The sequence below is a fragment of the Sciurus carolinensis genome, chromosome 7, assembly GCF_902686445.1.
Source record: "Sciurus carolinensis chromosome 7, mSciCar1.2, whole genome shotgun sequence".
Taxonomy (NCBI): Eukaryota; Metazoa; Chordata; class Mammalia; order Rodentia; family Sciuridae; genus Sciurus; species Sciurus carolinensis.
This window is the reverse complement of record NC_062219.1, coordinates 128,451,477-128,476,337: the sequence shown is the minus strand read 5'-3', so window position 1 is coordinate 128,476,337 and position 24,861 is coordinate 128,451,477. Positions and strand designations below refer to the sequence as shown.

The 24,861-nt window shown below is 36.9% G+C and overlaps 1 protein-coding gene across 5 annotated transcripts; it reads left to right on the top strand.

Moving 5' to 3' along the window:
* Positions 1 to 8,191: 8,191 nt before the first annotated feature.
* On the top strand, positions 8,192 to 23,473 carry Zscan16 (zinc finger and SCAN domain containing 16). 5 transcript variants are annotated; one of them, XR_007109325.1, is made up of 6 exons: positions 8,192 to 8,300; positions 8,899 to 9,381; positions 10,327 to 10,465; positions 17,680 to 17,823; positions 20,288 to 20,411; positions 22,579 to 23,473. XR_007109325.1 is itself a non-coding variant. In XM_047557075.1 (5 exons), the coding sequence occupies exons 2-5, from the start codon at positions 8,995 to 8,997 to the stop codon at positions 20,356 to 20,358; spliced, it is 741 nt and encodes a 246-aa protein (XP_047413031.1). In that variant the 5' UTR covers positions 8,192 to 8,300; positions 8,899 to 8,994; the 3' UTR covers positions 20,359 to 23,473. The 5 variants fall into 5 exon arrangements, 3 of the variants coding, with proteins under 3 accessions (XP_047413031.1, XP_047413029.1, XP_047413028.1); XR_007109324.1 differs by having other exon boundaries at positions 17,680 to 18,143; XM_047557075.1 differs by having other exon boundaries at positions 20,288 to 23,473.
* The last annotated feature ends 1,388 nt before the right edge of the window (positions 23,474 to 24,861 follow it).

The window sequence follows — 24,861 nt, the reverse complement described above, 5'->3', positions numbered from 1 at the left end:
GTTGATATGATGGATTATGTTTATTCATTTCCAAATGTTGAAGCAACCTTGAATCCCTCAGATAAAACCCACTTTATATGGTGCACTATCTTTTTAATATATTTTTGTATGTGATTTGCTAAGATTTTGTTGAGAATTTTTGCATCAATGTTCATTAAGGATATTGGTCTGAAATTTTCTTTCCTCGATGTGTCTCTGTCTGGTTTAGGTATCAGGGTAATATTGGCTTCATAGAACGAGTTTGGGAGGGTTCCCTCCTCTTCTATTGCATGGAATACTTTGAGGAGTATTGGAATGAGCTCTTCTTTAGAGGTTTTGTAGAACTTGGCTGAGAACCCATCTGGTCCTGGACTTTTCTTTGTTGGTAGGCTTTTGATGACTTCTTCTATTTCATTACTTGAAATTGATCTATTTAAGTTGTGTATGTCCTCCTGGTTCAGTTTAGGTAATTCATATGTCTCTAGAAACTTGTTGATGTCTTTGATATTTTCTGTTTGTTGGAGTATAGATTTTCAAAATAGCTACTAATTATGTTTTGTATTTCACTCATGTCTGTTGTGATATTTCCTTGTTCATTCCAAATTTTAGTAATTTGATTTTTCTCTCTCTTTCTCTTTGTTAGTGTGGCTAGGGTTTATCAATTTTGTTTATTCTTTCAAAGAACCAACTATGTATTTTCTTAATTTTTTCTGTTGTTTCTTTTGTTTCAATTTCATTGATTTCAGCTCTGATTTTAACGATTTCCTGTCTTCTACTACTTTTGGTGTTGGTCTATTCTTCTTTTTCTAGGGCTTTGAGCTGTAGTGTTAAGTCATTTATGTTGATTTTTTCTTCTTTTATTGAATGTGCTCCATGAAATAAATTTTCCTCCATGAACTGCTTTCATAGTGTCCCAGAGATTTTGATATGATGTGTCTTTGTTATCATTTACTTCTAAGAATTTTTTTATTTCCCTCCTGATGTCTTCTGTTGTCCATTCATCATATAATAGCATATTATTTAATCTACAGGTGTTGGAGAAGTTACTGGTTTTTATTCTGTCATTTATTTCTAATTTCAATCCATTATGATCTGATAAAGAGTACAAGGTACTATCTCTATCTTCTTGTATTTGTTAACATTAGCTTTGTGGCATAAAAAATGGTCTATTTTAGAGAAGGATCCATGTGCTGCTGAGAAGAAAGTGTATTCACTGTTTGTTGGATGGTATAGTCTATATATGTCCGTTAAGTCTAAATTGTTGATTGTGTTATTGAGATCTATGGTTTCTTTATTCAATTTTGTTTGGAAGATATGTCCAGTGGTGAAAGAGGTGTGTTAAAATCACCTAGTATTATTGTGTTGTGGTCTATGTGGTTTCTAAAATTGAGAAGGATTTGTTTGACATACATGGATGAGCCAATGCTTGGGGCATAGATATTTATGATTGTTATGTCTTGCTGATTTATGCTTCCCTTAAGCAGTATGAAATGTCCTTTATCCCTTCTGACTAACTTTGGCTTGAAGTCCACATTATCTGAAATGAGGATGGATACTCCAGCTTTTTTGCTGTGTCCATGTGCATGGTATGTTTTTTCCCAACCTTTCACCTTTAGTCTATGGTATCTCTTTCTCTGAGATGAGTCTCTTGCAGGCACCATATTGTTGGATTTTTCTTTTTAATCCAATCTGCTACTCTATGTCTTTTGATTGATGATTTCAGACCATTAACGTTCAGGGTTATTATTGTGATATGATTTGTATTCCCAGTCATTTGACTCATTTTTTTTTTACTTGACTTGGTTTCTCCTTTTATTTGGCTACTCCTTTAGGCTAGTTCCTCCCTTTGCTGATTTGCATCATTGTTTTTCATTTCTTCCTCATGGAATATTTTGCTGAGAATGTTCTGTAATGTCGGCTTTCTTTTTGTAAATTCTTTTAGCTTTTGTTTATCATGGAATGATTTTATTTCATCATCAAATGTGAAGGTAAGTTTTGCTGGGCATAAGATTCTTGCTTGGCATCCGTTTTCTTTCAGGGCTTGGTAAATGTTGTTCAAGGCCATTCTAGCTTTTAGGGTCTGGGTTGAAAAATCTGCTGGTATTGTTATTGGTTTCCCCCTGAATGTAATTTGATTCTTTTCTCTCACAGCCTTTAAAATTCTGCCTTTATTTTGTATGTTAGGTATTTTCATTATAATGTGCCTTGGTGTGGGTCTGTTGTAATTTTGTGTATTTGGAGTCCTATAAGTCTCTTGTACTTGATTTTCCATTTCATTCTTCAGATTTGGGAAATTTTCTGATATTATTTTATTGAATAGATTATTCATTCCTTTTGTTTGTTTCTCTAAGCCTTCCTCAATCTCAATAATTCTTAAAGTTGGCCTTTTCATGATATCCCATAATTCTTGTAGATTCTGTTCATGATTTCTTACCATCTTCTCTGTTTGGTCAACTTTGTTTTCAAGATCAAATATTTTTTCTTCGATATCTGAGGTTTTGTCTTCCAGGTGTTCTATTCTATTGGTTATGCTTTCTACGAAATTTATAATTTGGTTTATTGTTTCCTTCATTTCAAGGATTTCTCTTTGGTTTTTTTTCAGTATCACTAACTCTTTATTGAAATTATCTTTTGTTTCCTATATTTGCTCTTTTAACTGTTGATTGGTGCAATCATTTAATGCCTGCATTTGCTCTTTCATCTCATCATTCAATGCCTACATTTGATCTTTCATCTCCTCATTTGCTCCCCTGATCATTTTAAGTATGTACATTCTGAACTCCCTTTCTGACATTTCTTCTGCCATGCTGTCATTGGGTTTTATTGATATAGCATCTAGGTTTGTTTGGGACATTTTCTTCCCTTGTTTTCTCATATTGGCCAGATATCAGTGGGACTCTGAGATATTGCAGATTTCCTCTATTGGCTTAATATGTCCCTGTAGATTTCCAGTATATCACTTCCCAGCCTTCAGTAGCCTGAAGTCTTGGAGGAACTTGAAAATGCAGTGCTTCCAAAGAAAGCTGCCCCTAGCCCAGGGCTGGGGGCTAGCTCTGCATGGGAACAACCTCTCACTGGGCAGGCCTGCTCCAAGAAGCTGGCTGTGGAACGGGCCTGCCGCAGATGGAGCCTGGCTGCTGGGAAAGCCTCTCACTGTCCTGCCCTGGTCCAAGAAGCTGCCTGAGGGCCAGGGCCCACCGCTGTGTCCAGGGCTGGGGGTTGGCTCTGTGTGGAAAAGCTCTCACTGGGCGAGCCTGCTCCGAGAAGCTGGCTGTGGACCCAGCCTGCCACCGGAGGGAGCCGCGCTGCTTGGGGGAAGTCTCTCACTGCCCTGCCCTGGTCCGAGAAGCTACCTGCAGGCCGGGGCCCGCCTCTGGGTCCAGTAAAATATTTAATCTTGAAAACAAAGTTCACCAAACAGAAAAGATGGGAAAAATCATGAACAGAACTTCTAAGAACTATCAGATAACATGAAAAGACCAAATTTAAGAATTATTGGGATTGAGGAAGGCACAGAGATAGAAACTAAAGGAATGAACAACCTATTCAATGAAATAATATCAGAAAATTTCCCAAGCCTAAAAATGAAATGGAAAAGCAAATACCAGAAGCTTACAGAACACCAAATGTACAGAATTACAACAGATCCTCACCAAGGCACATTATAATGAAAATGCCTAACATTCCAAGTAAAGATAGAATTTTAAAGACTGCAAGAGAAAAGCATCAAATTACAAATAGGAGGAAACCAATATGAATATCAGCAGATTACTCAACCCAGACCCTAAAAGCTAGAAGGGCCTGGAACAACATATTTCAAGCTCTGGTGGAACATGGTTACCAACCAAGAATCATACCCAGCAAAACTAATCTTCAGATTTGAAGACAAAATAAAATCCTTCCATGGTAAACAAAAGTTAAGAGAATTTACAAATAGAAAGTCTGTGCTACAGAACATTCTCAGCAAAATATTTTATGAGGAAGAAATGAAAAACAACAATGTAAGCAAAGGGAGGGAAAGGAAAATGTAATCAAAGGAAAAGATAATCAAAGAAGAAACCAAGTCAAGTTAAAAACAAACAATAAGCCCAAATGACTGGGAATACAAATCGTATCTCAGTAATAATCTGAATGTTAATGGCCTGAATCCATCAATCAAAATACATAGACTGGTGAATTGCATTAAAAATAAAGGCCCAACAATATGCTGCCTTCAAGATACTCAACTCATAGAAAAAGACATCCATAGACTAAAGGTGAAAGGATGGGAAAAAACATACCCCACACACGGACTCAATAAAAAAAGCGGGGGTTTCCATCCTTATATCAGATAAAATGGACTTCAAGCCAAAGTTAGAAGGGATAAAAAAGGACTTTTCATACTGCTCAAGGGAACCATAAATCAGGAAGACATAATGATCATAAATGTTTATGCCCCCCAAAATGGTGCATCCATTTACATCAAACAAATCCTTCTCAATTCCAGGAACCAAATAGACCACAATGCAATAATTTTGGGTAACTTTAACTTTGCTCTCACCACTGGATAGATCTTCCAAAGAAAAACTAAACAAAGAAACCATAGAACCCAATAACACAATCAATAACTTGGACTTAACAGACATATATATATAGACATCCATCAACAAGCAAATTCACTTTCTTCTCAGCAGCACATGGATCCTTCTCTAAAATAGAAGACATTATGCCAAAAAGCAGCCCTTAGTAAATACAAAAATATAGAGATTCTACCTTGTATTCTATCAGATCATAATGGAATGAAATTAGAAATCAATAAAAAACAGAATCTACTCCAACACCTGGAGACTAAATAATATGCTATTGAAGGAAGTATGAATACATTAAGAATGAAGACATTAGGGAGGATATTTAAAAATTCTTAGAGATAAAGGAGAATGACGATACAACATATCAAAATCTCTGAGACACTATAAAACAGTAGTAAGAGGAAAATTTATTGTATGAGTTACATTCAAGAAAAAATTAAAGGTCAACAACTAAATGACCTAAAAACCCTAGAAAAAGAAGTACAGAACAACACCAAAAGGACAAGACAGGATATAATTAAAATCAGAGCTGAAATCAATGAAATTTAAACAAAAGAAACAACTCAAAAAGTTGACAAAACAAAAAGTTGGTTCTTTGAAAAAGTAAACTAAATAGATAAACCCTTAGCCACACTAGCAAAGAGAAGGAGAGAGAAAACCCAAATTACTAAAATTCTTGATGAAAAAGGAAAGATCATGGCAGACACCATTGAAATATATAGCATAATTAGAAGCTACTTTGAAAATCTCTACTTCAACAAAATAGAAAATCTCGAAGACATCATCAAATTTCTAGTGACATATGATCTATACAAACTGAATCAAGAGGACATACACAATTTAAACAGATCAATTTCAAGCAAAGAAATAGAAGAAGGCATCAAAAGCCTACCAACAAAGGAAAGCCCAGAACTGACGGATTCTCAACTGAGCTCTACAAGACCTTCAAAGAAGAACTTATTCTAATACTCTTCAAAGTATTTCATGAAATAGAAAAGGAGGGAACCCTTCTAAACTTATTCTATGAAGTTAGTATCATACTAATACCAAAACCAAAGACATATCAAGGAAAGAAAAGTTTAGAGCAATATCTCTGATGAACATAAATACAAGAATTCTTTAAAAATTCTGGCAAATTGCTTACAAAAACATATTAAAAGATAGTGCACCAAATCAAGGGGATTCATCCCAGGGATGCAAGGTAGTTCAACATCCAGAAATCAACAAATATAATTCATCACATCAATAGACTTAAAGTTAACAATCATATGTAGAGAAAGCATTTGATAAAATACAACACCCCTTCATGCTCAAAACACCTGAAAAAAATAGGAAGAGTAGGAACATTCCTCAACATTGTAAAGACTATCTATGCTAAGCCCATGGCCAACATCATTCTTAATGGAGAAAATCTGAAAGCATTCTCTCTAAAAACGGGAACAAGGCAGGGATGCCCTCTTTCACCACTTCTATTCAACATCATCATTGAAACACTAGTCAGAGTAATCAGACAGACCAAAGAAATTAAAGGGACATGAAAAGGAAAAGAAGAACTCAAGCTATCCCTATTTGCCAATGATATGGTTCTATATTTAGAGGATCCAAAAAACTCCACTAGAAAACTTCTAGAACTAATAAATGAATTCAGCAAAATAGCAGGATATAAAATCAACATGCGTGAATCTAATTCATTTCTATTCATAAGTGATGAATCCTCTGAAAGAGAAATTAGGAAAACTCCATTCACAATAGCCTCAATCTAACAAAAAAGGAATCAATCTAACAAAAAAGGTGAAAGACATCTATAATGAAAACTACAGAACACTAAAGAAAGAAATTAAAGAAAACCTTAGAAGATGGAAAGATCTCCCATGTTCTTGGACAGGCAGAATTAATATTTTCAAAATGGCCATTCTTCAAAAGGTGCAATACAAAGTTAATGCAATTCCAATTAAAATTGCAATAACATTCCTCATAGAAACAAAGTAATCATGAAATTCATCTGGAAGAACCAAAGACCCAGAATAGCCAAAGCAATCCTGTGTAGGAAGAGTGATGCAGGAGATATCACAATACTAGACCTTAAACTCTACTATAGCGCAATAGTAACAAAAACATCATGGTATTGGCACCGAAATAGACAGGTAGACCAACTCCCTATTTCCTTTATTTTCTCCTTAGCACTAATATCCATCATCTAATACACCACTTTTTTGTTGTTTATTTTCTGCCTCCCACCTTACATACATACTCGACTATTGTCATGGTATTGACGCAAAGATAAACTACATCATGGATTGTCATCCCAATGAAGCAAAAAAAAAATGATTCATACAAGAATGGGAAGTTATACTCTATGTATGTATAATATGTCAAAATATACTCTGTCATGTAAATCTAAAAAAAAATTAAAAAATAAAGAAAAACTAACTCATGGAGTCATTTAAACCATGAGTGAGTCCATCTCCTTTAAGTTCTGCTTCTCATCCTTTTATTATCATAAGCAAGTTCTAGTAAGCAGGACCTCTATTATTATCAGTATAATATGTTAATATTTTGTAACTAATAACTTCCTCCCTAGGACACTGTTTGAACTTCCTGGAAAGTTCTGTTGCAGAACTCAGACAACTATTTGCTGTGTGTAGCATGTATTGTTTTTCTCTGTAGCTTCCTTTAACCTAATGAAACCTTCTCCCCATGTGCTACTTCCCACAAAATATTCCCACAAGATGGAGTCATTTGTGGCAAGCAATTTACCTCATTGTGACTCCAACAGACTATAAATTCAATGAAAATAAGGGCAATGTTTTGCTCAGAAGTATAGTTTCAGCTTCTGGAATTGCACCTGGCATAGAAGGTGAAAAGAAGGGTGTGGAAAGAAGGGGAAAGGGAGGACAAAATGAAGACAAATTTTTCGCCCATCCTATAGGCAAAGATCAAAATATAACACCGTGTTGACAAGTGTTGGTAAAAAAAAAAAAAAGAAAGAAAAGAAAAGAAAAAGAGCATCACCAGTGGCTTCTATAATTGGTCACTTGGCACTAACCAAAGTATACATGTCCCTACTCCATGAGCTAGTAATTCTCTAAGAGAATAGACTATAAATATGTTCTTATGCACAGGAACAATGTATACTCACAGAAATTTATTGCAGCAACATTTGAAAAAGAAAAATTGGAAGCAATCTATATAACCACCAAATGGAATAATTATTAAATCATGGCACATAAACATATGCAGTTTAATTTTTTTTAAAGCAAAATCCAGGAGTACTTTCATATTCAAGGTCAACTGGTGGGAGGAATAATAAGGTGCAGAAATGTTACAGTTTGTATAGCGGGAAAACATCGAGGGTAGTATGTGTCTATGGAAAGATGCACAAGTCTTGAGAAATAGTTGTTAAAACTCTATGCCAGAGGACAGTTTTTCTTTTAATAAATTTATTTACACTACTTAATAATTAAACCGAAAAATTCTCCAGAGAGGGAAAAAGTTGGTTTTGGTTTTTGTTTTGTTTTTAAGCGCAAAGATATCCCTGTGGCCCCGCAGGCTTACCAATAGAGGGACTGAAACCGGTCCTCCACAGGCTAGCGCGGAGAGAAGCTGCGAAGCTCACCACCGAGGCAAGGCTTCCTAGAGCGGCCCGGAAGTGCCCCACAGGCAGGGACCGGTCGCTAACTAGTCTGAGTGTAGCCTTTGTTCAGGCGGCTTAAGGGAAGTTAGCTGCCCCACCTGTACCTCTCCACACGCAAGGTGAGTATTTCCCGACTCCCAGGTGGAAAAGAGTATGGGACAGCTGTTGTCAGCAGCAGTCCCCTGCCCACAGCTCCCTGTCGTGGGCGCAGTGTACCTCTCTTGTCCTACCCCCATCCCCAACAGATCTGCAAAAAAGGATTTGGGGCGACCTTCCAAGAGAGCCTGGGGTGGAAGGACACAGGTTGTGGGTTCCTCTGGTGGAGACATCCATTAGACCCCATTCCAGGGTTGCACATAACCCATCTAACAACCAGTCCTGGGGACACAAGCCAACCATGCATCTCGGATGTGGAATGGAAGAGCCTTTTAACAAAACTGTTAATCCTTGTCGTTTCTTCCACGATTACTTGAGCAAGCTGCCTTGCCAGGGACTCTGCATACCTTTATCATTTATTCCATACATCAATTCAATGAGCTGCAGAATTTCACATACCTGTAAAATGTATCTCTAATTAAACTGTAGTTTATGTAACTAATTTTCACTAAATTGCATGGTAGAGCACATGCAATTTAGAGCACATGTCCCTACTTCACTGTTCTTTTTTAACAGCCACTTATAAGTCTATTTTTTCTTATGTGTTTATCATTGCAACAGCTTTTTATGCCTTGGGAGTGTCTTTGAAGCAAGATCCTAAGAAATTGTCCTTGAATCAATCCCAGATAGAGGATTAAGCTCCTGATAAAGCACACAATGGCTGCAGCCCTGGAACCTGAAGAACAAAAAGGACTTCTTATGGTTAATGCAGAGAACCATTACTGGGAACAGGACTCCATCTCACAAAAGTTTAGTCATTGTAGGAGAGAACTCTTCAGGCAGCACTTCAGGAAGCTCTGCTATCAGGATGCGCCTGGACCCCGCGAAGCTCTTACCCAGCTCTGGAGGCTCTGCCGCCAGTGGTTAAGGCCTGAATGCCACACCAAGGAGCAGATTTTAGACCTACTGGTGCTGGAACAGTTCCTGAGTATTCTTCCTACAGACCTGCAAGAATGGGTGCAGGCACACCATCCAGAGACTGGAGAGGAGGCAGTGACTGTGCTGGAGGACCTGGAAAGAGAGCTTGATGAACCCCAAAAGCAGGTGTGATGGAACAGTTACTAGGCTGAGTGATCAGTGTATACAGACCAAGTCAAAACAAAAGTCATATGAAAAAAGTATTTGAACATATGTAAAATGTATACTCTAGAAAAGAACAAGACTCAGGGAGGGACACAGCTACTAATGTCATATAACTAAAATATAACTGAGTAAAGAGAAGAGACAACACTAGACTAATTCTGTTTCAGTTTAAAAGGCTAGGATCAGTGAGAAGTTACAGGAAGGCAAATAGGCATCTGAGGGAAACAAAGACAACATTCTTAGCTACCTATAAATCAATTGGGCTACCCCATGAGACACTCCCTTTCCACGGAAGTATTGAGGTAGAGATTCAAGTAGATGTTAAGGACATTGTAGAACAGCACTGTCCAACAATTATAATGTGAGCCAGATACATAATTTTACATTTTCCAGTAGTCACAGAGTTATGTAATAACTTTACTTAAAAATAAAAACAGGTAAAATTAAATGTTTTATTTACCCAAAAATATGTAATCAATGTAAGAAATATGGCATTTTAGATTTGTTTGTATTAAGTTTTCAAAATGTGATGTATTTTATACTTAGCCTGTCTCCATTTATACTAGCCTCACTTTACTCAACCACATTTTGCTAGTGGCTGCTATACTGAATACCATAATTATAGAAGAAATGCCCCCATTGCTACAAGTTGGGCTAAGTGATTTTTTTTAGATGTCTTCCAAATTCCAAAATTATGATCCTGGACCTCTATGTGATCAATGGAAGAAAAGACAGTATTTTGTTGTCATTTTTCTTGAACTATAGAGATTAGCCTTTTTCCTAATGATGAAAATTTGACCCTTTTTCTGTGCTCCTAGTCCCTACAGATGCTTTTTAAGACCCTTTATCTGAAGTTTTTCCTGTTCTCACAAAATGTGTCTGACAAGCATACTTCATTGTTCCCAGGTCCCAACTAATTCAGAAAGACAGGACATATTCTTGGACAAGTTGGCCCCTTTTGGGATGCCAGATGAATTGCAGATTGTCCAACTTCATCCCAAGAAGACCCAACTGGAGCAGGAATCTGAGAAATTACATAGGAATGGTAAGGAGCCAGTTTTTTGTATATGAGAGAAGAGATGGTTTCTTAGGTTAGAGGTAACTTAGTCCATTTTCTATTGCTACTAATGCCATAGGCTGGTATGTAATCAACAGAAGTTTGTTTTTGCTCATAGTTCTGGTCAAGGTCTAGGACTGCATCTAGTGAGTGCCTTCTTCCTGGCAGAGTCCCAACATAACATGGGGCATCACAGGTCCATGGACAAGGAGCCTATGTGTGTCATCTGGTTTCTCTTTCCTCCTAAAGCTAACTGGTGTTCAATAATGAAGACTCCATTCTGATGATCTTAGTTAATCCTAGTTAACTAATACTAATTAATCTCAAAGTTCTCCTCTCTAATCACCATACATACCTCACAATGGGGATTAAACTCCAACATGAATTCCAAAGGGAACAAACCATATTTAAACCAAAGTAGAGTGCAACATTCTCATTTTTATTCTCTCCTTTTAAAGGTTTCATGCTTGTCTTCTACCTGTCTATGGAAAATTTTATCCTCTCTTTACTCTTGTCCCAAAACAGAATTAATTATTTCAGTTTTTCACTATATAGAAAAGCTGTTGTTTGGCCCAAGGGGTAGAATATGAGGTTTAAATATTCATTCCAGTTAATAATAGATTATACTTCATCTAACAATTCTAATTCCAAATTCTCTTAAGTTTCCATTTTGGGACAGGAGAATTCATGGTTCTTCATATTAGTCAGCTAGAGCTGCCATTAAAAAATACCATAGACTGGGTGGCTTAAAAGACAGAAATTTATTGTCTCAGAGTTCTGGAGAATCAGCATTAATTTCTGATGATGCCTCTTTCCTTGGCTTGCAGACTTCTTGCCATGTCTTCCCTGTTGTAAACCATTCCTGGTATCTCTTCTTTTTATGAGGACACAAGTCCTGTTGGGTTTGGCTCTTATCTTATGATCTTGTTTAACCTTAATTACCTTATTAAAGGCCCTTTCTTCAAATGAAGTCACTTTAAGGGTTGGGGCTTCAATGTATGCATTTTTGGGAGGACACAACTCAGTCTGTAACGTAACAAATACCATGCTGAAGGAAGGAGGGAAAACAGAGCAAAGATTAGTCAGTTCAACAGAGTTGTTTTATATTTGCACATCAAGTTGACTGGGTTTGGCTCTCATGCCAACTAATTATAAACCAGTTGTCTAATGTATCCACAGACTACACTAAAAAACATGAAAAATTTAAGTCCCATCCTGTCCTTTTCAGTGCTCCCTACCCTTTCTCAATAGACTATCGTGTTCATAATGCCTTCCCTGGGCAATGTCTTATATTTTGATCTATTTTGGGTTCTCACAAATTAAATTTCACCAATATCACTCTCTCATTCTCAGGATCCCTACCAAGCAATCTGTTTAATATGAAAAATCATTTGAACTAAGATGTTTCTAAATGATATCTGGACAGGATGACATTTAATTTATATAAAATTTAAAGGAGTCTTTTCAAGTGCTTTAACTCTAAGAGTGGAATGCTGATTACTGTTTGGCTTTAGAGGTAAGGTTGAGAATCTTACCTTTTGTTCATTCATTCTTTTTTCATTGAACATTTATGAAGCAGCAGATATATGCCATGTACTATGCTAGAAGAAATCCAATTTTAAATACTTAACTTACTTTTCTTCCAGATGTAAAAGAGTGAGCAGTTTTGATACTATAATTTCTGTACTAGAAATATGCTGTGAGCTTCAGAAAAAAAGTTCAGTTATCCCTGTGGTAGGTCTACAAAGGTATCACAGAGTAGGTTTGCTTGAGTTGAGATGTCACATGGGAAGGGTGGATATTCTAAATAAGATAGAATAGTGAAAAAAAAATGAGTATAACACATTTTGACAATAGCAGTTGCTTCTGAGTTTGCTTTTGATACGGAGGATTTTATGGGAGGAAGAACCAAAAGCCAGAAGTAAAGATTCCTGAATATCATGATAGGAAACATAATCTCATCCTATCAGATGGAGGTGTGTTATATGATTTTAAATACAAAAAAAGAGTTAACATAGATGATAAGGAATCTGTTTTAAAATATAAGGATTTTCTTAGGATTTTTCAAAAAAATTGTTATAATTAGTTATACATGACAGTAGAATGCATTTTGACACATTGTACACAAATGGAGCATAACTTCTCATTTCTCTGGCTGTACATGATGCAGAGTCACACCAGTAGTGTAATCATACATGTATATAGGGTAATAATGTCTGCTCATTCTCCATCCTTCCCTTCCCCACTACCCCACCTTTCCCCTCGCTTCCCTCTATACAATCCAAAGTTCCTTCATTCTTCTGTACCCACCCCACTCCCATTATGGATCAGCATCCAATTATCAGAGAAAACTTTCTGCCTTTGGTTTTTTGGGATTGCTTATTTTACTTAGCATAATATTCTCTAGTTCCATCCGTTTACCTGCAAATGCCATAATTTCATTCTTCTTTAAAGCTGAGTAATATTCCATTGTGTATATGTACCACATTTTCTTTATCCATTCATCTAGGTTTCTTTATCCATTCATCTTTATCCATTCACCTATGCTTCTAATAGGACACAAAATAAAGACCAATAAAGACCAAGAAATAGTTCAGCTATTGTGAATTGAGCTGCTATAAACAATGATGTGGCTGCATCACTGTAGTATGCTGACTTTAAGTCCTTTGGGTATAAACCGAGGAGTAGGATAGCTGGGTCGAATGGTAGTTCCATTCCAAGTTTTCTGAGGAATCTCCCTACTGCTTTCCATAGTGGTTGCACCAATTTGCAGTCCCACCAGCAACGTATAAGTGTACCTTTCCCCCATATTCTTGTCAACATTTATTGTTACTTGTATTCTTGATAATTGCCATTCTGACTGGAATGACATGAAATCTCAGTGTAGTTTTAATATACATTTCTGTAATTGCTAGTGATGTTGAACATTTTTTCATATATTTGTTGACCGATCATATTTCTTTGAAAAGTGTCTGTTCAGTTCCTTAGCCCATTTATTGACTGAATTTTGTGTGTGGTTTGTTTTTGTTTTTGTTTTGTTTTGTTTTTTGGTTTAAGTTTTTGAGTTCTTTATATATCCTGGAGATTAGTGCTCTATTTGAGATGCACGTGGTGAAGATTTTCTCTCATTCTGTAGGCTCTCTCTTCACGTTATTGATTGTTTCCTTTGCTGAGAAGAAGCCTATTAGTTTGAATCCATCTCATTTATTGATTCTTGATTTAACTTCCTACACTTTAGGGGTCTTGTTAAGGAAGTCAGATCCTAGGCTGACATGGTAAAGATTTGGCCTACTTTTTCTTCTAATAGGTGCAGGGTCTCTTTTCTAGTGCCTAAGCCTTTGAGTTGATTTTTGTGCAAAGTGAGAGACAGAGGTTAATTACATTTTGCTACATATGGATTTACAGTTTTCCCAGCACCATTTGTTGAATATGCTATCTTTTCTCCTTTGTATGTTTTTGGCACCTTTGTCTAGTATGAGATAATTGTATTTATGTGAGTTTGTCTCTGTGTCTTCTATTTTGTACCATTGTTCTATATGTCTGTTTTGGTACCAATACTGTGCTGTTTTTGTTACTATTGCTCTGTAGTATAGTTTAAGATCTGATATTGTGATGCCACCTACTTCACTCTTCTTGCTAAGGATTGCTTTGGCTATTCTGGTCCTTATTTTTCCAAATGAATTTCATGATTGCTTTTTCTATTTCTATGAAGAATGTCATTGGGATTTTAATTGGAATTGCATTAAATCTGTATAACACTTTTGGTAGTATGGTCATTTTGACAATATTAATTCTGCCTATCCAATAGCATGGGCAATCTTTCCATCTTCTAAGGTCTTTTTCAATTTCTTTCTATCCAAGCTTGTAACTTGGGCAAGTGGGTGGATGATGGTGCCAGTACTTGAGAGGAAAATTAAAAGAGGGATGTCTATTATGTGTGAAGAAGAGTTAAAGGTAGTAAATTCAATTTTTATGGGAATTGTGCTGTGAAACATCAAAGTACATGAAATCCAGTGGGCAGTGCAGTTTGAAATATGGTTCTGAATTTAGCACAAAGGTGTAGAAAGAGATTTGGCAGTCATTCCCCAATAAATGATAGAAAACATGGGTGTAGATGAGGCTGACCAGGAAGAGTGCATAATGTAAAAACAGAAGAGAACTACATACAAAATCCTAAGACATGCTACTGTTTAAAGTTTGGGTGGAGAAAGGATTCTGTGAAGGAGAAAAAGCAGAGGTAAAAGAAGCAGAAAACAATGGTGTTACTTGAAGCCACAGGAGTAGTTTCAGTCAGGAGGAGAGATCTGATGGAGCTAATGCTTCTAATAGGACACAAAATAAAGACCAAGAAAGAGTCCTTAGAATTTGGCATTTAGACATTAATACAGCCTTAGCAAGAGTAAATTGAGGAGGGGGGGCAGAAGCTAAATGGTGCAGACCACCTTAAAAAGCTTATCTTTGCCTCCTTTCTTGGAATGGGCATAGAATTTGGGAGGAAACAGGGCATGTTCATAACAAAGTTCATTATAATAGTGTTAATATGTCACTATATTAAATTCTACCATGTAGAACACAGTATTGCTTATCTATTCAAAACTTTAAATTCTAGATGGTTCTTCCTTCTATTTTCCCATAAATTCTTCTGGGCTATTTTCATTCTGCATCCTGTTAGTGTAAATCCAGAAAAACACAAGTTTCCTATACCTAAAATTGAAGAAGCCTGTACATATGCTGCTACCAAAATAATCTTTCAAAGGAATGCTATATAATTAAAATATGAGGCTTCAGGAAATCTAGCTACTTAGTGAAGCCTGGGAATTCTTAGGGAAGTCCATTTTGTCTATATTGAACATTACACATGTGACTTTTTTGCAAGTTATACCACTAACAACTTTCCAAAATTTTTGTGTTCCTCACTTCCCACCAAAAAAATAGACAAGCAAAAGACAAAACAAAAAATTCCACAAAAATCACAGCACATATATTTCAAGAAGTGCCTTGACTTTTTTAAAAGTATGTAATGTCTGGTCCAAGCCCTCATTTTTCTTTTTTCTTTTATTGGTGCACTATAATTATATATAATAGATTCACTGTAATGTATCCATACCTGCACATAGCATAATTTGGTATGTTTCATTCCCCATTACATTCCCTTTCCCTCCTGTCCTCACTCCTCTTGATCCTAATTTCTCCCTTCTGTTTTCACAAGATCCTCTTTCCCCATTTTTATTCTCTAACTTTCACATACAAAAGAAAACATATGACACTTGATTTTCTGAGTCTGGCTTATTTCATTTAGCATAATGTTCTCCAGTTCCAACCACTTTCCTGTTAATAACATAATTTCATCCTTCTTTATGCCAAGCCCTCATTTTACTGTGACTTTTACCCACAGTGGCTTGTCTAAGTTTCCATAAGGAGTTAGAGACAGAATTGAGATTAGAATCAGAACCTGGGGCTTGTACTTACTAGTCCAGAACAATTTTTAAAACCATCATCATAATGTACCAAAAAGTCAGTATCTCTTAAAAATAAATTTACTTTTGAATAGAAATACTGGCAGTGTTTTAATGAAATATTATTTTATTTCTTTATTCATTATATACATATCAACAAGATAGTATTAACTGGCTATTGGCTAGGGTAATGGGAATCATTTCCATGTATATATAACTGGGAATTATAATAATAGTCATTTAGTATAGAATGATTTTTATATATGAAAGAAGAACTTGGATACCTAAATATCTAAAGAATTTTTTGTAACACATTTTCAAATATTTCAAGGATTTCTAGGTTCTCCATTTATTTGCAAATGTCATAAAGACATTCTTTTTTATGGCTGAGCAATATTCCATTATGTATGTATACCACAGTTTCTATATACATTAATCTGTTGAAGGGCATCTAGGCTGGTTCCATAACTTAGCTATTGTGAATTGAGCTGATGTACACATTGATGTGGTTGCCTCACTATAATATGATGATTTTAAATCTTTTGGATATAAAGTAGGGAGTGGGATAGTTGGGTCAAATGATAGTTCCATTCCTAGTTTTTTGAGGAATCTCCATACTGCTTTCCAGAGTGGTTGCACCAGCATGCAGTCCCACCAGCAGTGTCTGAGTGTCAATCCTGTTCTTTTCCCCCTAGACTGTCAGACAGCTAGTACACATAGTTATCAAATTATATTTGTGGATTTATCTTAATCTCAGTGGCCAGCAAAGCTGGAACCTATCTAGAATTATATCTGATAAGGACTCTTGTTTTTACTTGTGCCAATAAAGCACTAGAAGATGGTCCTGACTGTGAGTTCTATTTAGATGGTGGTTCAAAACGACAAAGTAGATGCTATCTTACCCACTCCAAATTATCAACACAATCATTTTCTTACAAAATTCAACTCAAATATTTATTAGGTACTTGCTGTATGTCAAGTTCTACACTAAGCTGGAGTTTAGAACATGAGGATCAAGAAAAGGAAGAGAACACATCTACTTTGGGAAATTAGGAAAGACTTCCTGAAAGAGACAGTATTTGAGATGGTCTTTGAATAATGGGTAGGGCAGTGATTCTCAAAGTGTGATCCCTGGAGCATCAGTATGTGTCTTTGCAGGAAACTTACTAAAAATGCAAATTATTGGGTTCTACCCAGACTACCAATTCAGAAGCTGGGAGGTAGCAGAACCTCAGTAATCTGAGTTTTTATAAGCATTCCAAGTTTCTGATGCACAAAAAGTTAGAAACTATCAAGCTAGTATTTAGGTATTTACTTTTCTCTCACCATCTGTTTCAGGCCCTACATGTTTCTCTGGAACTTTTATCTCCCTCTCCACCAACGTTCTCTAGTCTGTCTATCCCTCATCATCCTTGGCATATTTGTAGTCCCACACACATTTACCAGTCTGCCTTTGGCAAGGATCGTCAGATAGTGCCTTGATCAACATTTATGCCTTTTCCTCTCAATCTGCTCTCAAAAAACTTATCCTACTGCTGTCTTCCTTACTGGCTTCTTTTATTTCTTTCTTAGATTATAACTATGTGATATGATGATACCAAAAACAAAATGACACCAAATATGTGATATATATGTAATGACTTCTCATTATTTTGTAATACATTCATAATGTTTACATGTTTTCTTCCATAGATTTTTTGCTTCTCAAACTTAGAATAGGACTTGTTTGTGCACTGTTTGTTGCAGGTGACAAAACCAAGACTGAGAATGAAGAGTTATCCCACAAAGAAGATATGCCCAATGATATGGAATTCCTTGGGGAGATAAATGACAGATTTAGCAAAGATCTTCCTCAGCAAAATGAATCCAAAGATACTATTGAAAATGAGGGTAGGTTAGACTGTCAACAAAGGGAAAGAAGACAATATAAATGTGATGAATGTGGAAAAAGTTTCAGTCAAAGCTCAGCTCTTAGTAAACACAGGAGAATTCACACTGGAGAGAAGCCCTATAAGTGTGATGAGTGTGGAAAAGCCTTCATTCAACGCTCACATCTCATGGGACATCAAAGAGTACACCTTGGAGTGAAACCCTATAAATGTAAAGACTGTGGGAAAGATTTCAGTGGGCGCACAGGTCTTATTCAGCATCAGAGAATACACACTGGTGAAAAACCCTATGAGTGTGATGAGTGTGGAAGGCCCTTCCGTGTAAGTTCAACTCTTATTAGACATCAAAGAATTCATATAGCAAATAAGCTCTATTAATATGGTGTAAGTAACAAAAGTTATTTAGATACTCAAGCATAATTAGTTACAGAGAATGTTACCTTAGATACCTTATAAATTTCCTTAATGTGGGCAAAGCTTCAATCATCATTTAAAAAGCTTCTCTGGACACAGAGAATATATCAGTATAAACTATTCTTTTATTTCTAAGTTCAGTTTTTGTGAGGAATTGATATATGTCAGAAACCTTGTCCATTGACAACATTGGTTACTGTAGCCCAAGGCTAATATTTCCTAGTTAAAAGTGAATTCCACCTCTTTACTCTAATGCTATTTACTTACCCATTCAGTGTATGATGTTAGGCAAGACATTCACATTTTTCTCTGGCTTCATTTGCCCTAGATAATAATAGAGGTCCATCAGCTATATTTTGACAAGTTAAAATAGATAAAAACTGTTTTTGAAATTGAGTCAAAGTAATACTAATTATTTGTTTTCTATCATTACTGATATAGTGGCCTAAATATTTATCCCTTATCTTAAAGTAGGGAGTGTGATCATTTTATGGAAGTGACAAAAAAGAGAAAGCCCTCAAAAAATACAGAAGGCTGAGGAAAACATTACGGTGGTAGAGAAAGCAGGAAGTAATCAATAGAACTACTAGGAAGTGGGGTTAGGAACTGTGGATAAATCACTTCTCACCCCTTTTCAGAACTGAGGATTGGATAAATCACTTCTATTCTTGATCTCAGTTCCTTGTTTACTGAGGGAGATAGGAATAGGTTGGTTTAGACCTGTGCTATCCAATATGGTAGCCAGTAACTACATGTGGCTAAATAAATTTGAACTTTAACTCAAATACAATGGAAAGTGCTGTTTCTCAATGACATTAGCCACATTTCAGGTTGAACATCCAGAATCCAAAACTTTTTGAAACATAAGAATGACACCAAAAGTAGAAAATTGCACACCTGATTTTATATGTTGGGTGGCAATCAAAATGCAGGCATAAACACACAGTTTATTCAACATCCCCAAGGGAAAAAAGATCCTTCCAGTCCTTCAGTTGCAATGCACAAACCTTATTTTTCTGCACAAAATTATTTAAAATATTATATAAAGCTACTTATATAAGGCTATGTGAAATATAATTGAATTTTATGTTAGACTTGAATCCTATCCCCCAAATAGCATATTACCTACATGCAAATATTTTTTTTTTAAATCTACCTGGTTCCAAGAATTTTAAATACAGAATACTCAGTGGCAGTAGCTACTATACTCAACAGCACAGATATAGATTTTTTATCATTTTTATTATTTTTAACATTGTAGAACATTCTAAAGGATATTACCAACTAAATCAATCACTAGTAAGATATCTTCTATCCTTGATAATGTGTGATTCTGAGTTAAGCAAGGAAGCTAAAGACATAACTATGGGGGGTGCAATAGCAACAGTAGTCATCTCAAAAGAAAATAATAGTAGCCAGGCATGCTGGTACATGCTGGTAATCCCAGTGACTCAGGAGGCTGAAGCAGTAGGATTACAAGTTCAAGGCCAGCCTGAACAACTTATTGAGACCCTGTTTCAAAAAATAAAAAGAGATGGGGATGTATCTCAGTGGTTCAGCACCCCTGGGTTCAATTCTCAGCACCATAAAAATAAACAGTAATAATCATTTATGGCACTTTTTCAGTCTTAAAAAAAGTTTAATTAGAGGAAGATAATTATTAAAGTAAATATAAGCTAGTAATCTGATCTAAATTGAAATTTTAAATTACTACCCCACCTCTGAAAAGGATCCCCTGTAATATACACTACACTAATGAGAAACTAGGACTCTCAGGATACTAATACTTTAAGATCATGAACAATCCAAACTTTTTTCTTTAGACTTCTGAATGTACTTGCAACAGATTTACAGCCCTAATTTGAAAATTTCGTAGTATGACAGTCCTAGCACATTCAAATTCACACCACCATTGAACTGCTCAAATCTCTGGTTTCTTGACTTTCTAATAATCATCATCACTAAAACAATCAGGAAAAAGTAATCTATCTCTTTGAGTCTTTTGTTAAAGATATTAATTAAGCACTCTTCATTCTTGCATTGTGTTTCAGATAAGGAAAACCACCAGGATCATTTTTATGCCTACTACAATAGGAAGATGAATTTTAAGCATTCCTTCTAAGACCATAAACTGATTTTTTATGTGTTTTGAACATAATGCTCTTTAAAAAAAAAGTAAGTTTGCATTCATTGTCATATTATCAACTGATAAATTTTTGAAATGATCCATTTCACACTAATACTTGTTTTATGATTTACTATAATTGAGTAATATTTCAAAGCATTTGAAACAATTAAGAAAGGCCTTTCTCAATGATCCTGAAGGAAACTATTACAAATCTTTAGTATTAGAAACATCCTTAAAGTAAAGTAAGATGCTTATTAAATAATGACTCTTTCCTTTTACCTTTAGTCTTGATAAGACATAATATAATGCTTATAAGCTATTTACAATCTTTAAAGGGAAAACTCATGTTTCTGATCTTAGGTGTCCTTAAATTTAGAGAGACTTCTGCAATAAGAAAAGGAGGATCTTGTTTACTACAAGATTAGATTTCCTAATATTAGCAAAAACATGACTGAATGATTTTCATTTATCATTCTCTATATGGTAGTACCTTCAATTCAGCTAGTAGTTTTGCATACCTGCTCCATACTAAAGAATTGTTCTAGTCTTTTATACCCTTAAAGACTTAGTGAAGAGCAGTTTGGAGCATTACAACCATGCTACCCTTTTTAGGTTTGCTGTGGATTCAAAATTACCCCAAGTAATTTGCTCTAGTGTTAACCAAAGGTAATGGTAAGTCAGGAGGGACAGAAAGGTATGGGGCCAGAGACATATTAGAGTAATGTAGGCAAAAGAAAAGAGGTCAATGGATCTGGGCTCACTGCATGCAAAGGTGACATAAACTCAAAGGAGATCTGGAGAAGCAAACATTGTCCTAGGAAGTCTGTAGAAACCCACAGAAGAAAGAGGTAAAGGGTACAGTCCATTGCAAAGAATAGCACTGAGTTCAGTCACCACTATAATTATTAGAAGAAAATATTTAATATGTCATAAACTCTAATCCGAAATCACTAGGTTAACAGAAAACTATCCTAGATGAACAGCACCCATAGGTATACTAAAAGAAACCTGAACATGGAAGGCAGTTTCTTAAAGAGTTGTGTTAGAAGCATTTGTGTTGTTGCTTCTCCCATCTTTGGGGGAAGAAAAGGCAAGAACCTGTATTTTGTAATTTTCAGGAATAGGACAGTAAGAGGCAGTTGTAGGAAATATGGGGGGCAACTCTTATTAGACACAGAGCATTGGTGGAAAACTGGTAATTCTGCATTGAGTGAGCTGTTTAAGTCAGTTTTGTGTTGTTATAACTAAATACCTGAGGCTAGGTAACTTATAAAGCAGTTAAGTTTATTGGGCTCACAATTATGGTGTGTAGAAGGTCCTAATAGCATTATCGTGGTAAGGGCTTCCTTGCTACATCACAACACCATGAAGCAGAAAGGACCAACGTGTAGGTGGCCTTCCTTTAAGACAATCCACTTTCTCAAAAATCTGATCCATCTCAGGAGGCCTGACCCACCCTCAACACACAGCATTAATCCAGGCACGGTGGCACATGCCTGTAATCCTAGCAGTTTGGGAGACTGAGGCAGGAGGATCACCAGTTCAAAGCCAGCCTCAGCAACTTGAGAGGACCCTAAGCAACTTAGCAAGACCCTGTCTCAAAATGAAATATAAAAGGACTGGGGAGGTGGCTCAAGGGGTTCAGTGCCTCTGGGTTCAATCCCCAGTACCTCCCCCCAAAAAACAGTATTAATCCATTCAAGAGGATAGAGCCCCATGACCTAATTACCTTCCAGTAGGTCCCACCTCTTAAAGGTCCTACCACCTCAACACTGCCACACCTGGGTGCAGGTTTCTAGAACATGAATCTTCAAGGGGCAGGCCACAGTAGGAGCCAATAGTTATGAATAGAGAAAATAGATGAGTATTGGGGGAGAGGGCTGTAAGCAGTGTAAGGGGAACAAAGAGGAAAAAAAACAAGATAGAGTAAAAAGGAACAGAAAGGAAAAGGGAATTTTTAAAAAGGCTAAGGACATAGGGAAAGAAAAAATAAGGAAGAGATAGGGAAAGATAGAACAGGGAGACAAGTAATTCTAATATATTGGCATATTAATAGTTTTGCCAGTGTATCGTATGATACAGATCGTCCAAAAGTGAACACAATAGCTGTTTGAGTGCTGTTTGGTCATTTTATTCCCCCTCAAAGTTGCTTAAAACAGTTAACTGGTGTTTGGCCTTCATGAACTCACTGCATTGTTGCTGTTATGTTCTTAGATAATACCGATAGTGTTACCAGTTACCATAATTTTGAACTGCTCTCTAAATACCTAACTCCAACACCAACCCGGGCAGTCCAGCCTATCCACTGGTGGAGGACACCACTCACCCTCTTCCTCATACAGCCGCTCACCTGACAGACCTCTTCCTGGGGTTTTGAGGCCCCAGAGCCGGGCCTACAACACACTGAAGTTCAGCAGGCATCTCTGGAACCTTTCCGGAAGTGGGTAGAGGTAATGGGAGAACTAGAAAGGGAATCAGTCTTTCCCAGCTCCAGAAACACAGGGGTTGGGGCCTGGAAAGAAGTCCAAGGCACCCCACACGACGATAGAGGGAATCATTTTCCAGGGACTGGAAACGCACTGTCCCACAGCTCTGCCCTTGAAAGATAAACCCACCCTTGACATGTGGAACCCTCCGGAGTGTTTGGGGACTCACATCTTCCACGACCTACAACGTCCTAGCCCAGCCCTCTCCCAGGGGTCGGCCCCGCATCCGTGGCCTCCTGAGATCGCTGAGGCCAGCAGGCCCAGGCACCAGGAGGGCTAAAGCCGAGGGGTTTTCTAGGTAGAGGAGCGGAGCGGTACTACAGAGCTCCTGCCTCCAGAGAGACGCAACCTACTAAGCATGTCTAAGAGAGGGTTCCACTGCTGTAGTCCCCCTCGGCTGGACCGGCACCTCACTCCCAGGAAACGAGGGGGCTGGGACGTTTGTGACTGATCAGTCTGGGGAGGGACACTGAGGAGCGCTCCCCATTAATATCTCGTGGTGTACTTGCTGATTCCCTGCCCACTGGAGTCACGGAGGTGAAAATTGGACTGATTTGAGTTTTTCTGAACCTTAGGGAAAAGAACCAGAGTGAATGGGTGAAAGTGAAGGATGTGGAAACTTAGGACCCTTTGTGGGCGGGGGTGGGGGGGGGGGGGGGGGGGGCGGGGTGAGAATTCTGACTTTTCGCAATGGAAATTGTCTGCTGAGGCTCCCCTGCCAGCCAAAAGTATCTAACTACTCCCATGATGTGGCCCTGCTAAACCCTATAAAACTCAGGCCCTTGTAACCATTTGCCATTTTCCTTTTGCTAAGGCCCCTCCACTGCATAATAAAGCATCGCTGATCTGTTGAGGTCTGTCTCTTTTTTTTGGGGGGGGGCGCGGGGGAGGTAGTGGTGGTGGGTTTTTTGTTTTTTTGTTTTTTTGTTTTTTTTTTTCTTATAGTCTCTTTCATTTGCTTTCAAAGAGTGCCAGCAATAGAATTCTTTAAACCTGGGTTAAAATTCTGACCCCACCACTTTTCAGTTAGGGCCTAAGACAATTTTTTTTAACCCTTCCAAGCTTCAGTTTCCTCCTTTGTTTAAATCAGGATAATTAACATGGTGTCTTTCATAGAATGAGAGTGCACATAAAAAGTCTTTGGAGATTTCCTGCCTGCTTTGGACATTTCTGCTATGACACTCATCTATGTCAAGACAAATGGGACTTATTAACCAACTTTTACTTTTCTGGAGTATATATAAACAAAAGTGAGGACATGGATAAGGAAGAAATCAAGAAGAAAGCAAGAGATTGACTAGTTGTGAGTCTCACATATGTGCTCATCCCAAATCTTTCACCTCATTTAGCACACAGTGGGCACTTGATAAGTACTTACTTGGATGAGTGAAGATCCATCCAGGGAGAAGGAATTAAGACTGTAACAGTAAGGAATCTGATAGATTAATTTAGCTACTTGATAAAACGAGTCAAACCACTTTACTATAAAACATCTGCATATTTCAAGGGCTACCACTACCAGAATTGAGAAGGAGATCTTGGGACAAATATTAAACACCTAAACCAAAGGAACCTTTACTCTTTTTGACAGGAATAAGTGATAATAACAAGTAATCTAAAACAGTGTGACCAGTGCAAAATGGAATGATTAAAATCTGAGGGAGAAAAGAGAGAATAAGCTGTTATAGAATTACAGACCATGCTTATAATGAGTAGGGAATAACAAGGCAAGTTATTTGAATTGGGCGTACTGGGGAAATGTGACCATGACTGTAGAGTATGGAGATGGATATTCTAGAAGGTAAAAGGCAGATGGGACTGCAAAAGGCAGTTGGAATGGAAAAAAAATGAAAAAAAAATTTAAATGTCAATACAGGAATAATTACTATGTCCTATTGTGGAATACTGTTCATCCATTAAAATGCTAACTTATAATGAAAACAGAAGTGTCAGAACAGGATATATATTGTTTTCCATTTTGGAGGAAAACTACACTAAGATGGAGTAATTA

Excerpts from the sequence above, each read along its gene's own strand:
- Zscan16 (XM_047557072.1), top strand. The coding sequence starts at position 8,995 with ATGGCTGCAGCCCTGGAACCTGAAGAACAAAAAGGACTTCTTATGGTT. Across the intron at positions 9,382-10,326 it reads TTGATGAACCCCAAAAGCAG|GTCCCAACTAATTCAGAAAG; the intron begins GTGTGATGGAAC and ends CATTGTTCCCAG. Across the intron at positions 10,466-17,679 it reads TGAGAAATTACATAGGAATG|GTGACAAAACCAAGACTGAG; the intron begins GTAAGGAGCCAG and ends TGTTTGTTGCAG.